This window comes from Enoplosus armatus, chromosome 10 (genome assembly GCF_043641665.1).
Source record: "Enoplosus armatus isolate fEnoArm2 chromosome 10, fEnoArm2.hap1, whole genome shotgun sequence".
Lineage (NCBI taxonomy): Eukaryota > Metazoa > Chordata > Actinopteri > Centrarchiformes > Enoplosidae > Enoplosus > Enoplosus armatus.
Window position 1 is genome coordinate 11260754 of NC_092189.1, and position 16541 is coordinate 11277294.

Sequence of the window (16541 nt, forward strand, 5' to 3'; positions counted from 1 at the left end):
AAACCCCTAAGCTACCAGGGCATTCCTCAGAGCAGTATTTTTCATTCAAAACCTCATGTAACCAGCTGCAGTGTGAACTGGTCCTCCACATAAAGCCAGGGTCAGACCACCAGAGGGCACTGGTGTCACACTGTGTTTAGAAATTCAAGTCACATTTATGTTACATGAAAAATAATGGATTTGTTTTAAGAAGAAACACAGTGACAACAGCATCAGAGCCCCTGGAGGACAAGGCAGTGTTGCCTTTGAAATATACAGTAGCAACAATCAGATAAGGATAAAAAAATGAATTAGAAAACCCAAATAGGTAAATACATTTATTGGTGTGAGTGTGATGTGACACTCCTTTTAATGTAGTTCGGTCTCGCCTGACTGCTCACCTGAAAGTTCCAATTTAATTTATCACTGTTGCCAGGAGTGAAGCCACTGGAACCGCTTATGAGTTGTTTCTTGTTTAATTTATTTAGCGGAGGGTTACACCCAGCAATTTAGTGCCATCAGAGGGACCTCACTGGTGGGGTATTAAACGAGAATGGTATAATCTCTCTCTAAATTTGCAAATTTGGAATAGCGTTGTTGGTTACCACATCGAAGCAAATGATCCAAGAAGCCTCCACCGGGGGGCATGAGGGGGTCTGATACGTTCAGACGCTCCACAAGCTGGCTGGTGCAGTGGCAGCCAAGCATGAAAGAGTGTGTGAGTGGAAGTGGTGGGCTGTGACAGATTAGGGAGAGATGATCCCTGCTTATTACAATGTCTCTGCCAATTACATAGGCAGGCTTTAGACCAGTGATCCTCAAATCTGGTCCTTGGGCTCTGGAGCACTGCTGGATTTTTATTCTGTCAGGCAGTTAATTGCACTCCCCCGTGGTTGCGGGTCTAAATTGGTCCTTGGTCACGCAGCTAGGACGAAAACTACCTGGAAGAACCAGCAGCACTCTGGACCCTCAAGACTTTGGAGAGCCACTTGGACTTTTCACCTGCTGAAGTGGCAATCGTGGCACATGGCTGACAGTTACAGTGAAGCTGTGAGTGGACTCCATTTAGAGCCTGGTCTTTTTTATTGAAGTGGTCTAAACTTCTCAGTATTAAGATGCAGTTCAAGTTAAAGCTTTATATTATGGGAGATGGATTTGAGTGAGTGAAGATTTCATTTTAAAGCTGCTATAATCAATATTGTTTTATTAAAAATGGATCAGATGACTCGTATTGATGAACCCACTGTCACGCCGCAGTTCTCTTCAGCTCTACCGAGTATTTCAGTATCTTTCAGTTCATAGTTTTGGTTTTATGGCCCGCAACCTTTTGTTGCTGTTTTGCTTCACTCTCTCCACTCTAGTTTTCAGCCACAGCAGGCAGTTGTTTTTAGCGAAAAAAACATACACAGCACCCAACGACAGACAGACAGACAAAATTAGCTGATGAACATAGTGGAACATTTAGCAGCTACAGAACCAGATATTTTCCTCAGAAATTGATGGATATCAAAAAGAGATAAAGGGTGGGTGAATATTGGACTTACATTCATCAGGTGGCCAAGCATAATGTTGCTCTGTGTCTGCTGGATGCGAAAATAAGCAACTGTTATTCATAATGATGATAAAAATCATCTTATCAACTTAAAAGGTGACAATATGTGAATGTTGTTTACAGCTCATTTCTGATGCCTCCAAGTGGCCAAAAATAATTAGTTCTTGCAGGTCTAAGATTTGGTGATTTGATCAGGGTGGTGTCTGAGGTTTCTGGTTTCCTCACATACTGTTCATCAGTCACGTGACTTAAAATCAATATAAATACAGCTATACCAAGTATAGAAAAAAACATTACCATAATCTTTTTTATAATAGGAGTTTCTTTAAAGGCATTCAAAAATGTACAAAAGAAACATAGATTACCACATGGCTGACCGATGGATACTAATTTAAATGGACTCACACTGTTCTGCACTTTGCTGTGTATTCTCAAAGTTAGATATGGTTAGATACGGTGGTTAATCAATGATCCAAATAAAAGCTAAAAGACAAACAGGCTTCTAATAGCACACTAATAACTAAGAGCTAACAATAACATCTCACATTAAATGGCAAACGTCATCAAGCCAATCACCGGTCTCCATGGAGACCCCGGGCCGATGGGAGGAACCACCTGACAGGGAAGCCATATGTGGATAATAAAAAAGCAGCCAATAAGAAATGAAACAGAAGAACGGAGTGCCCTGAGGCTAAAACACAGCCACGCATCTCCCTTACTGAGATGAAGATGGAACTCACTCCAGGAGAGCGAGTGGGAGAGCGGAGGAAATAGAAACAATGTGTGTGTGTGTGTTGAAAGTGAGCACTGGTGTGTAATAGATGTGTCTTGTGGTGGCTACAGTTACAAGTTAGGAGGAAAAATAAAGTGCCATCAAAACATGAATTCTTTGGGATTTTGATTATTGGAATACATCCAGCTTATTTCTAGCCCCATGATACCTTCCAGAAATTATGGGTACAACATCTGATTATCCTTTCACTGATCTGCCATCTGTGAGGGTTAGCGGCATGCTACAGGTATCGTGCCTTTTTTTTTTTAGAGATTTTGTGGAAACAGATGTTGTGGGAACACGTTTTGTTAAAAGAGGTGGAAGAAAGAAAATCTAAAAGAGTACATAGAGCCAAATCAGTGCCTCAAGGTCCCCTATCACCACATCACTTAGCTAAGCTTTATGCTAAGCTAGTTGGTCGGTGGAGGTGGCTTCATATTTACCACACAAGCATGACAGTGGTAACAATCTAACTCTAGGTAGGACAATAAGCATATTTCCCCAAACGTTTCCCTTAAGGTGTGATAGTCTGGGTTCCCACATAATTTGTTTTTCAAAAAAGAAAGGAAAAAGACAAAGGAAGACGCCTGAAACATACTTGGCCCATAGTTCCTGCAAGGTAAGCAATATGGTGGATACAGTAAAACAAAAAAGCAGCAGACACTGCATTTGGTTTCGTCATGTAGCCTGATGACAGAAGAAGACGCTGTACTAGCCACGGTCCCAGAATTGGGTGATTATACAACCTCCACAGCTTCTGGCTTAATTTGATGCACATAGTTAAGCCCATTGTCTATTGGATCTGACAGTGTGTGAACTGCTGAATAGGCAGTTTCGAGCCAGAAGATTTGGTTGTCCTTTTAGCCTCCAATTGTTGGTACAATGTGTTTTCAAAGTGCTGAGCAGGCTGTTTGAAGCCAGTAGGGTCAGCTGTCCCATTAGCCAGTGATATTACAAAAACACTCATTATGTTTTTACGTTCTTTGGGGCTCTGCTCTCTCAAAGGCAAGTGATAAGAGTATTTTCTGCTGCGGCCATTTATGCCTGCTTCTAACAGGGGAGTCTGCTTTCTCAAGGTTGGAAAAGGTCAGAATTGATGGAAGACTTTGATTGCTCTACTGCAGAGAAATCTAAGCTTCAGAAGAAATAAAAACCACAAAGCATGAGAAACTCACATAAATGTGTTTGTGGTTTCACAGTGAGGGAAGAGATGTATTTTTATTCCATCATGATTTGGTGAAATAAGATGAAACGTGAGGCTTGTGCTGAAAATGGTACATAAGGAGAACAACAGACACATGGACACAGACCTGTAAGGTTCAAAAGACACCCAAAGTGCCACTTTACTTAAATTTTCAAAGTTACAAATAAAAATTCACTTAGTTGACATGGTGAAGATTTCAATTTTCAATCACTGAACATATCCAATGTTGGGAGGCAGAACAGAGCCTCTCCTCTGCTCGCCCGACTTCATGTGTCCTCCCAGCTCAGGAGCAGCTTCTTCCTCTAGTGTCTATGCACAGTCAAACAGCCTCAGCAGCCCTACTGACCAATTAGTAAAAGAATAGCTGGCTGATTTGGACTGTAGGCATTGCAGTTCACTTTTCTACACTGCTATCGCTTTGCAATGCAACTTCCTACCTCCTGAGATTGGGAGAAGAACCAAAAAGACACTAGACAGCATCAACATAGCAACAACGTATTGTAGCAGCCAAATAGGCATCACTTTCTGTTTGAGATGCATAGAGCTAGACCTGGCCAGGTAAATCTCTCTTTTACAGAAACACGATGAGAAACATGCAACAACAACGACAATACATCATTAATCTCATTGCTTCCTGGGCTTTCTGGGACATTCAAGATCAACGATTAAATAATTTACAATCCTCCATGAAATAACAGAGAGAGAGGGAGCATCTCAGAGCCTGGGGAACGTGTTGTGGAAACATCTTTGAACACTGGAAGGAGCCCGACGGATGAACACAGAACATGAGAATGAACCGCTGATGGAAGTACAGGGAAGGTAATCCACAATCTGGCCTTCCTGGAGGAAACATATTTACATCCAGTACATCAGCTAATGTATCTGGGCTCACAGACTGACCAGAGGCTCTGACATGGACATACAGAGAGAAGAGAGAGGGAGAAGGAGATGGAGGGAGTATAAGAGAAAATAGAGAAGTGGGTCCATGTTGGAAGAGGTTAAAGATCGCAGGTTTGGGGGAAGGAAGAAGCAGAAAGTGGACAACTTGAGCAGAATTCTAACAGGGTCTTGACACTTGTTGTTGAAATCTAATAGGCTCTCTGTTTTCTGTCTGAGGAAAGAGCGAAACACTTGAAGAGAAGAGGTTGGGTGAGGTTCACTGAAGAGAGAGGTATAGATAAGGGACAGGGATTACAAGAGCAAGTTCAGGAGCAAAAAGATGGACTGCTGCCAAAGTAACTGGAGGAGGAGGAGACATTGGAATGGCTTCAGATCTGTGCTGAGTTAACGGAGTTTCCTGGTCGGCTGATGGCAGAACAAAATGGAGCGGAGCTACCAAATGTAGCCGATCTCATCCTCCTTATCATCTTCCTCGTCCTCGTCGTCCTCGATGGCCCCTCGGGGGTGAATCCGGCCCCGTCTCTTCTTCTGCCGGCTTCGCCCACTCTGTGATGGCTCCTCCTCCTGGTCGTCAAGGAGAATGACTGCGCCGCCGCTGCCAAAATCGCCCGATGTCTCCTGGTCCTCTTCTGTAGGGAGATGCACAAACACAGACAAACAGACAGGTTAGAAGCACAGAAAGATCCCTGAGCAACAGAGTCTGTATAGTGTGTGATTCAACCTGCCATATATCCAATAGTCATGGTCACCGACACTCCATAGGTAGGTTGTTTAACTCAGTACTCTGTTCCTCTCTAAACAATAAATGAAGAAGAGGAAGTAGACTCAAGCTTCCTGTCCATCATTCCTCCTCTCGACACAACACAACACAGAGTCAAGGGGTTGCTTAACTAGCCAGGCTCAGTGTTGTTAGTTTGAGTTCAGCTATGTCAAGTTAAACCTACAAACACTTTGATGTTAAACAAAGTTTTTTGGCACTGACGTTGAATCCTGTGTAGCTACAGTGCGAACAGGAGTCATTATCTCAGCTGCTGCCTCCAGCATTTTGTGAAATTGGGACCTTAAAATCCTTCTGGGTTCAGTTCACAATAGCCCAGTTACACCTGGGTATAAGTGTACTCTTGTTGAGAGGCACTTACGGTGTTAAAATCAGTTTGGTGTCCTTGTGTTCAGGCTATCGAGCGGAGAGCTGCTGCATTGCTACCTGTTTGTTCTATGCAAGGCCGAATGGGAGAAGTCCAGACTGCTCCAGCCTGAGGCCACTCAGTCAGAGTTAGATGAGCTTGTTAGACCGGAAAACAAAGGACTGCTGCTGTCAGTGAGTGTGTGTGTGTGTGTATGTGTGTGGTGGCTGTAGAGACACCTCATCAATATTGGGAGCTGCAATTACTGGCTTTGGACTACACTGGCATTCGAGTGAGCCGTAATCTGTGACTGTGAGTTGGCTGTGATTGGTAATCAGTATGTCTGCCTGGATTCTTTCTTGCTTATTATTGTTCTTTTTTTTCCACAGTGAAATCCCTCGGCCATTGATTTGCAGCAAAGTGCTTCTATTGGCTTTTTGACCATTCCCTTTGAATTTCCACTGCTGGCTTGTTAGCTATGACTTTGACATATCAAAGCACTTAATTATATATATATATTCTTTGTCTAAATGCCTCTTCTTGGATGCCAACATCAGCCAGCAGTTCAAGTGTTTATTCTCTTCCAAAAAGGTGCAACGCAGCCACGGCTCCAAATTCATGTTGATAACAAATCTTTTGAAACTGCTCTCTGCTGACAAGCGTGACGGATTTTCCTACTTGACTTGCAAGGCGCTGGTGTTTTATCAAAGCTACATGAGCAGAATATCAGAAGCAGATAGAATCAGGCATGTGACTGATAGTAAAGCAGCCAGACTGGCTCCAGAGGCATGCCTAATGTTATCTATTTCCTAAATGATCACTGATGCGTAGATACCGGTAAAGATAAAGAGAGACAGGGAGAGAAACTGAGCAAAGAAATAGAACAAAGTTGGAAATGTGGTGCTCTTCGCGTGTCAGTGGTACGTTGTGTTTTAAAGAGAAGCTCTGCAGTCTCTCTTGTGTGTATCAGCACCAGATTACAAAGACAGATGTACAGCAGTCCACCTGGATCAAAGCACTGACTCTGGAAGACAGCAAGACAAATGGGAGCCAATAAGGGCAAACACAACCAAAACCATTGTTTGGCTCTGAGTATGTGGGTGTGTGTGTCTTGTGGTCTTACCGCAGTTGGGGTTGCCTTGTTTTCTGGAGCCAGCGATCTCGTTGCCATATTTGTCCACACACCAACACTGGCCGGTGCTGCCGTGACACTGGGTTGGTTTGAAGTAGCCCTCCTCAGTGCAACGAGGTATATAAGAGCCTAAAGATGGAGAGAGGAAGGAGGAAAGTCAAAGAGGAGAGGATGGAGGGTGACAGGAAAGACGGGGAAAAGGAAAAGAAGGTTAGAGAGGTTAGAGAAAGTAAGTAAACAGCGAGAGGGTTGAGAACATTAAATTGACAAAAATAGAGGGTAGAATCTGATGCGTCCTCAGCAGAGGTTGAATGTCCTGAAGTTGTGAGCAAAGTTCTTGTGTATTCACAGAGGGAGATCAACAATCAATTACTGCTGTGAAGGTTGCAGGACAACAACCATACATCCTGCTTAAAGGGAAGCAGTCACTTTCAATAACACACACACACACACACACACAAACACACACCTAGCTCCGTTACCTTCATTTGACCCAGTCCAAGTTCATTTTTCAAGCTGTTTTGTTGTGAGCTGGAACGCTGAGCGATTTGCCCGGTGGGGACAGATGACATGAGTACAAAATGTCAGGATGTGCTTTATAGTGTGTGTGTTTGTGTTTAATGGCACTGATTTATTTTGTCTGCTTGAAACTACTAAAAGATACTTGCTAGTGTGTGTGTTTGTTAGCATTAAAGGTGGCTATGTTGGTTTCTTAGACAGCTGTCAATCATCCAGACTGACCTATGAGGCTCTTCCTTCGACTCTGATTCTGGATCCTGCTCTTCTCAGTTTGGCAAGGAAGTCCTACAACCAGAGAACATACAAAGTACTTCAATTAATAGAGCTTGTTTTGTCTTTTTACCAACAAAATTGAACTGGTTCTTTCTCTGTCTTACCATTTAATCAATAGTTATTCCAACTGCTTACGCTACTCTAACATCTTATATTCTTATATTGGTCACCCATCACTCGTTGGTGGTATGCTACGTCAAGAGTATATCTGGGGACATGGTGGTGAATCGCTATACAAGACCCCAATATGAATTTATCATATTATGTTACTAATTCATTTGAGGTGAAACTGAAAATAAATGCACTAAAATGTCTATAAAAATCTTTATTGCATAGAAAAACAGTGTTAAGAAGTACGCTGGTTCAGTGTTGAGCCAGTGAGTCATCCGCAAAACCTCCATTGGTATCTATTGGTTTCTATTCACTTCGATGCTGACTGAATACCTGCTTGAGGTGAACTTTTAATTATTCTTACATCAGTTTCCAGCGATCTGTTTCTTATTCAACCCCCCCCCCCTCACCGTCAGGCTTCTGGAAGCAGTAACACCACTCGTTGTTAGACAGCTTGCCGTCCTTGAAGGAGTCACAGGAGTTGAAGAGGGGCTTCATGCACAGCTCATACTTGTCCAGGTAGATGGCACTCAGCTCTGATTGGTCCAGCAGGAGGTCAAAGTTCATGTCTAGTTTGTTGAACATCCAGCCCAGCGAGTCCTTACAGATGGGCAAGATGCTGGTGTCAAAGTCTAGATGGGAAAAGAGACAGAGAAGGAAAAAATAGATGAAGAAATTGTTGAAGTGAACATTTTTGAAACTGCAGAACATGTCCGAGTCACTTACATTTTTATCTTTTTTCAAATAGCATGCTGAGATTTGAGTGTGTGTGAGTGCGTGTGGTGGCAGAGCTGAGATGTGTTCAGACATGTTGACATTACAGAGAACAGAGCAGGGTCGCTGTCAACATCACCGCCAGCCCTCATGGGGACTGAAAAGCGTGGCTGTTCAAGAGAAAAGGGCTGCACACACCAACACACACACGCACACGTACATATTGCAAAACCTGTGTGTGTGTGTGTCTGTGTGTGTGTGTGTGTGTGTGGGGAGGGTTGTACTCACGTCCAGTGGTGGAGTCAAAGCTGTCAGAGGATTTGAGGTCTCTGTTGGCGTCGAGGTGGAGAACTCCGAACCAGTCCTTCAGTCTGGCAGCCAGACTGTGGAGCTCTGTGTCAGTGCAGGCTACACACACACACACACACACACACACACACACACACACACACACACACACAAACACAAAATAATGAAGAGAGGGGAAGCTGTCAATCTACTGCTGTCATCAGAGAAGAAAAACAATTGCTCCTTATCAAACGTTCATTTCATTTCTGCTGTGTACTTTTCCTCTTGGCCTTTCTTTTCTTTTTCTCATCCAACTCTTCTCCTTGAGTAAACACAGCGGAGTGATAACGCACTGAACTGCTGCTATCTCTTGACAGTTACCATAGGAACCCAATCTGACATGCACACACACACATACAGTAAACACATAGTTTCCTCATCTGCTGCCATCTCTATCGGTTCACCAGTTAGTGTTCTTGCCCAACTCAATGGTTTTTATCCGCATGGGAAACTACGCACTCACTGTCACTCACACACACACACACACACACACACACACACACACACACACACACACACACACACACACAACCAATGGACAAAGGTGTGTTTGAAATCCAAAATGTCCTCTTGCCCTCAAAGGAAAAACTAAACAGATGTCTTGCAGTGAGAGGCCACTTGCACTTTATCCACAGTGGAGATAGATCTGTGTGTGTGTTTGTGTTTTTATGCAAGATCACACTCTTCTGCGCAACTAAAAACAAAGCTGATCCAATACTGTCAAGCAAGCTGATGCTGCTCTCCAAGGTACGACCCAAAGAGAGCACAAACCGAACAATATATTTAATGATTCCCCTGATTAAAAGTATAAACCAGCCTCCGTTGCTGCCTATCAAATCCTTCGTTCCTTCAGCCGTGTGGGACTGACAGGGTCTGCCTGCAATTCAAGCAGATCTCTGCCTCTTCCTGTCTCCCTCTGCGTCTCTGTCCGTCAATCTCCGTCTCCCTTTCTCTTTCCCTCCTGTGTGTGATTGACATATTGTTTTTCCCATTCAGTTTTTTTTGAGAGCTTGATAAATGTGCCTGAAGGACAAGAGCCATTCTCCACCTCGTACTGAGCCTTCCAATCCCAACGCTCCAGCTTTGTCTCAGCAGATAGAAAATGCAGAAGGAGGTTGTTAAGATTCCTGTGGCACTCTTATTATTTCAGAATGGAGGCAGGTTGCTGCGAAACATGCAAAGGTTTTGAGTGTTCATGTCTGAATATAAATCATAAGGATTTTATCTTGAGAATTACTTCTAATTCTTGGATACAGTATTAGAAATCCCCAAAGAAGGAAAAATCCATTGTTACTCATATACAAATACTCTGAATCCTATAGACGCATCAGGCAGAGAGAAAGATAATCTCATCCAAAGTCTCCCTCTCCCTCTCTCTCTCTGTCACACACACACACACACACACACACACACACACACACACTGAGCTACACACAGGTATTTACTTTAATAACAGAGCAGATTGGTCCCTGTGTGAAGACCTGGATCACACTTTGCTGTCAGTGGATAAAGACGTCTGCAGCATGACATCAAAGGAGGCGCATGCACTGCACACACACGAGTATGTCACACACACAAGCACAACACACACACACACACACACACACACACACACACATAAACATGCCACAGAGCCAGTGGGAGTTTTTAAGCGGGTATTTTCATAGGCTTAGATATGTTTCCACCTATTGGAAGAGTTTCTGTTTTTGTCGAGTCACTCTGTTGCCAAAACATGTCCGGCATCCTAGCATGGATGCAAACACGTGCATACACACACAAACACACATACATATTTTATAGTTGTAGTTTGGGGTTGTGTCATTATTGCAGCTGCTATAAAACAGAGGACGCCCCCAGGTAACAGACTGGAGGTGAGGAGAGGACTAATAACATTTATGTGGCTGGCTATCCGTGTGACATTACCTCTGGCATCCCAAGGTGCTCTGTCTGTGTGTGTGTGTGTGTGTGTGTGTGTGTGTGTGTGTGTGTGATGTAACCCTTCAGGACAGATAACATTTCAGAGTGCTCTTCATTTCCACGGTCTAGAGCAGAGAAAGAGAGAGCAAAACACCAACAGCTAAACATTATCTGTCTTCAATTAGACTTCCTCCTCTGGCAGAAGAGGAGTCTGCAGCATATTGCGCTTGCTTTATCCGCCTGTTCATTTATTTGACCGTTCTTCATCCCCACACCCAAGTTTTCACCTCATTGTCTTCCTTTCTGCTCCCACTCATTGCCATTTGAATCTCTGCTTTTGTGATTCTTTTGATGCCTTTGAGGACCTCTTGCTCATTTCCCTCTATTGCCTGTTTATTTCTAATCTCTCTCTCTCTGCTGTCAATTTTCTGAGATTCAATAGAAGCCACTTAGCTGTACCTAACTCAGTTTCTCTTAGAATTAGAAGTCCACTTTAATATGCCCCGCTCTTCTATTTCTTTCTCTCACCTAAATTGCTTTGAGTGCTTCATTTCCCATTTCTCTCCTCACACATCCTCCTATGGGGTGTCAAACTCATTTCACATCGCGGGCCGCATACGGCCTAGGAAGATGTCAAGTGGGCCGGACCATTAACATTGTAGCATACTCAGCTATAAATAACAAAAATGTCATGTCTTTCCTTTGTTTTAGTGTAAAGAAGTACAAGAACATTAGGAAAAACTTGATATTTAATGAACTATTCTTTTACAAAACATTTCATGAAACACCTCAGATTTCTTTAGAGAAACGTGCAATTTACTTTTATCATTTATTACCCACCAGCAATTCATTAATCTTCTCTCTTCTCAGTTGTCCTTGCAAGCTGTTGTATTTTTCGCCGTGAAGAGTCTCATAGTGGCGCCGAATATTATATTCCTTAAGTACCGACACTTGTTGCAAGCACACCAAGCACAAAGGTTTCCCGTGTATCTCCGTAAATAAATAAGACGTGGTCCATTTTTCTTGGAAAATTCTACACTCTGTATCCACTTTTCTTCTTTTTGATAATGACATTTTGGCTAATGAGGGTGTAGCGGGCAGGTAGAGAACAGGGTAGAAACAACGTTGTACCAAACAGCAGATGGCGCATTGATACCATCTGCTGTTTGGTCTGTCTCAGTGATGCGGCGAGTCTTCTACTCTGACCAAAACAGTGCGCCCCTAGCGGATAATTCTTGAAAAGCATTTAATTTAAAAAATCAAATCCAAGTCTTTTATGGATTTTTTCACTTTCAAATTCATCCTGCGGGCCTGACAGAACCTCCTTGCGGGCCGGTTCCGGCCCGCGGGCCGTAGTTTGACACCCCTGTACCTATAGAGTTCAAAGATTTAAGTGTTTCTGTTTTTCCCTTTGATATCCACTCCCTCTCTGTCCCTCACCCTCTTCCTTCACTTTTTACACTTTAGACTCCGCTACTCTCTTCATCTTTTCCTCCCAAGTCTCTTGGACTTTGCACTAGCACCACCACAATGAGTCTCGATGGACCCCTCTTATCTCTCTCCCTCAGTGTGACCCAGATTGTTTCGGACAGGCTCGACGCTGCTGCCTCTGTTAGGAGTCCTTTTGTTGGGCAATGAGTCAGAAAGCCAGAGCTGAAAACATTCACGCGCTGAAGGACACAACAAACAGAGATAAAATGGCCTGTTAACCATTTCTCTCTCTCTCTCTCTCTCTCTCTCTCTCTCTCTCTCTCTTTCCGAGCCACAGCAGGTCAGGCAGGCTTAAAGATGTCAGACACACAAACAACATCAAAGCCCTTCCACGGGCAGTTACAAAGATTACAGATAAACCTTCATGGCAGGACTGGATTTGACATGGGACTCAACAAGTGATGTTGCTGCTGTCAGTAGAAAATCTGAAGTGTCTCAGGACTACACTCAAAGTTTGACTTTGGGATCCCATGGCTGGAGCCGAGGTTGCTTTTACTCCTAAGGCTACTCAAACTACAGTCGCCTTTGCTCACTATGCTATATTTTTGTGTAGTTTGACTGATTTCCTACTCCAGGACACGTGATTTTTTGATTATGTTATTTTGGTCATGTTGTTCAGCTGGCTATAGACAGGCCATACAGGCCAAAGGAAACAGGTATAAAATGTATGCCTATATTTTAACAAGACTAAGATGTCTACAGCCAGGCTAGTGGCTCTGTATTACCTCTTCAGGCCTAAAACATTATTTAAATGAAACAACCAACAACCTGAGGAAGTAAAATCCCTCTTTGGGAGACCTGCTCACAACTAATAGAGATATGATGCAACGTGTGATAAGGGGCCTAAATTAGACATTACTTTATTTTAAGGGGTCATATGGCACAAAGATTGGAAGCCACGGCACAAAATTAACAATTTGTCTGGCTGATTATGCAAAGCCTTCGCCATAATTCATTTGACAAAATATGTTTCCTTTATTAATTAACTTTTTGTAGACGTATCTCATGTTATGCTCAATGAAGCAGATATTAATTTAGCAATGTTTTTAATTAATTTGGCTATTCTTCCATATTCTATTTTTCAGGGCTTTGTAATGCACTGAATTCTAAAAAGGCCTATTTCTTTTTTCCTTTGCTTTTTCCCTTTCACCTTGCCAACCACCTGTAACTACTCATGACTCAACTTCCTGTGTAAAAATCACTTCAAGGAACTGGAGGGACTTTTTGCAGCAAATATAACTGTTGTGTATGTAACAAAAGCTTCAATAGGTGGTGATGTGAAATTGGCAGCAATCAGAGGGGCCAGAAGCCTTTGACCAAGAAGTTGCCATTTCAGATCTCCAGATCTGAGAGAAAAATGACCTCTCCCCTTCAAATATGAATACTGGTATATCCTTACACCAAACAGCTACTTCCTAGTTGTTTCAGCGGATATGCTCATGTGCACAGAGACAGAGACACAGTGCTAAAGTTTAAAGAACTGATGTTCCTGGCTCCACTTCCAACCCATCACGTATTGTTTGATAGTGAACTTTTACCCGGAATGAAGTGGTAGTAGACAGCCAGCCAGACACTGGCTGCTTTCACACAGTAGAAGAAGAAGAATCGTCAAATATCACACACTGAATCATGGCTGGGAATTACCTTCTTATCTTTCTTCCTTCCTCCCTCCTGCCCTCTCACCCAATACATCCTCGCTTCTGCTGTCTTTCATGTCTAGAAACTGCCAGCCAAAAATACCCACAAGCCATTGCTTTTTCACCGACTGGTGCACACATAAACTACCAGCTGTATATGGAAAAGTAAAGCTAAATTGCAAGCCAGCACACAAGATATAATGCAGAAACAAGCTTTCCTATACCTTTATGGCAGAAAAGAACACAATACTCAATACAATACTTGGTTACTTGTGTGATGAACTTCTACTAACAGAGGCCAATCTGATCATTTCCGGACAAAGAGCTACACATAAGACAGGCTACAAAGTGCATCTTTGTTGGTTCATCAGAAAAGACAACATGCCATAGCGAAGCAGCTATGATTGGCATTTTGGTGAAGTTGTGGAGAGCATTACGGCAAATTGGCACCATTAAAAGTATGCTGAAACAAGGAATGAGTTGTTCCTGTTTGCAATGTACCCATGGACGTACAGAAAACACTGGATCACTGGATTATTTTGACACTGAAAGAAAAACTTTAAAAAGTCATGATTCTGAAATTATCAGGAGACTCTTTTTTGTTATGAAAATACAACTTTTCTATCTAACCACAACTTAAAATGTATCTCATGTAATGAAAAACATCCTGTTGAACGAGGCATAAGTGTGCCATACCTAGCCACATATTAATCAATTTATTTATCATTTATTCATTATTATGTTTGCCAGAATGGTCAGTTTAATCAACACATTTTGTCCTCTTTGTTATATTTGAGATACATCGTCTTTGTTCCCTTTTAGTTTGGCACTAATATGCAACAGCACCATCACCAGATGTGGGTGTGACTGCTATCAGGAGCTGATAGAGTGCAACTTCCCCAAATCACATATGGTGAAAATCCCTCTAGGCCGGTTTAGGTCATGAGATAAATGTGTCCTCCAGACTTGCTTATATATAACTCCAACTATCAGTAGAAGTCAGGCTTTGAATCCCTCCATGGGTCTCATTTATCATTTATAAATGATTAATTAAGTTTGTCATATAAAAGAGAAGGAGTGGCTCTAAATCCAGACAGAGAAAAGGTGGGTGGCGATCACCTTGAGACATCAGGATCATGGTCTGATCTGATCAAGATGAAAGGCATATGGAAAGAAAGAGGAGAGACGGGAGGCGGTGGAGTGAGGTGACACTTCTTAACAAGGAAACAGAAGGAGAAAGAAATGGTCTGAGACAGTCAGATAGGAGATATGAGGAAGATAGAAGGTCAGATTCATTAAAAAGATACAAGGGCATGTTTGATTTTCTTTGCCCCGAGCTATCAGCTCTCCAGAACAACCTCACTGGCAGTGAGTTAAGGTTAGCCCAGATAATGATCAGTAATACACTGTCGGCACGGACAGGGAGACAGGTAGAGATAGAAGTGAGACAGAGAGAGAGCCAGAAAGAGAAACAGTTTATGGTTTAACATTAAGAGTGAGACTACTGCAAAGGGAGCTCATTTTTTTTAGGTGTTTGCTTTTTTCATGATTTCTTCAATCATTTGCAGTAAGGACTTGGATTTATGTTAGGTGGGTTTTGAATGAGGTTTACAATCAGGTTAGCATGGAAGTTAAGCTTTGCAAGTGAACAACAGACAGTCCAAAACTAAAAAAGGAATTGGAAAGGAAGGAAGGAAATGTCATTGCCTTCCAACAGTTACGCCTGACTGTTAAAAAAGCTAACTGTATATCATTTTCTGAAGGCCCTGCAATAATATAATTATTAATATCTTCTATTCAAGTGTCCCAGTAAGCCGTGACCGTGTGACAGTGAGCACCAAAGTCCACATCCATTTGATAGATGTCAATCAAGACAGTCTTCGTGAACTCCGACAGTCCTGAGAAGAGGGATAATTAGGCAAAACAAGTGGAAACACCTGTGCAGGGGAACAACGGGTGCGTAGTGGATAATTCTAGACATCTAAAACTTCCTGGTAAATGCAGCATTCATGCAATGTCGGCAGAATGGGAAGAATAGGAACATCCCCCGTTATTACCACTTGGGATTGTTACATACATACATTATTCCACAATAAATCAGCTGCTTTTGTTGTGTTACCTATTCAGAGCAGTTTGCTAAGAAGTGAAACCAGATACAAACAGTGTACAGCTCTTTTTAAATTAGCTGAGTTAGTTGCATTGTTGTTAATATTGCATTTAATTATTTGGATATAACTGTTAGCAATGGCGGCTTTGCACCAGTTTGTTGACACCACTCTAAGTATTTTCACCAAGTGGGAGATACTGTAGCCATCACAAATTCCAGGTATCTACAAATTGGAACAATTTAAATGCTCACGGGAACGTTTTTTCTGACTCAACTGGCTCTAATTACAGTCTGAATTATATGATGTGAAAGTGCCATGGTTAAAAAACACTGACTGTTGGTAGGAGAAGGGATGCAAACAGTAGTTTCTGGTGCCAAAATTGAATGCCCAACCATCCACCTCACGTCCTTTTTGCATCACCATAACAAAATCCTGTCCACACGAGGCGGCTTGTCAGGAAACCATAAACAGTTTGTGTTTGAACAAATGGCCAATGCAGCTTTTTTTTCTATTGAGGACAGTCTCAATAGGATGTTCTAAAAATGCTCTACAGGCTCTCTTCACACTGGTCAGCACTCTGGAAAAAATCCCTAAGCAATTGCCAAGTGTTAGGAGAGGATAGGAAGTGTGGAGGCAGAAGAGAGGACAACACAATCTGTCCTCCTGTGTGCTCTCTGTGGAGCTGTGAGACAGAATTGCCAGGAAAAATGTAATATATGTGAGGGGATTTAGCTCATTCAGCCTCTAACGCTTCTCTTTG

The 16541-nt window shown here is 42.5% G+C and overlaps 1 protein-coding gene across 1 annotated transcript in view; it reads right to left on the bottom strand.

Annotated features, from left to right (window-relative positions):
• Positions 1-4839: 4839 nt before the first annotated feature.
• The window catches only part of spock1 (SPARC (osteonectin), cwcv and kazal like domains proteoglycan 1), a 91541-nt gene continuing 79839 nt past the window's right edge, over positions 4840-16541 (bottom strand). Inside the window, exons 8-12 of the mRNA XM_070913020.1 lie at positions 8569-8688; positions 7977-8198; positions 7405-7467; positions 6655-6792; positions 4840-5036 (exon numbers count right to left, since the gene is read on the bottom strand). Of these exons, the coding sequence (XP_070769121.1) occupies positions 4840-5036; positions 6655-6792; positions 7405-7467; positions 7977-8198; positions 8569-8688 (740 nt within the window). The remainder of the gene's footprint in view (positions 5037-6654; positions 6793-7404; positions 7468-7976; positions 8199-8568; positions 8689-16541) is intronic.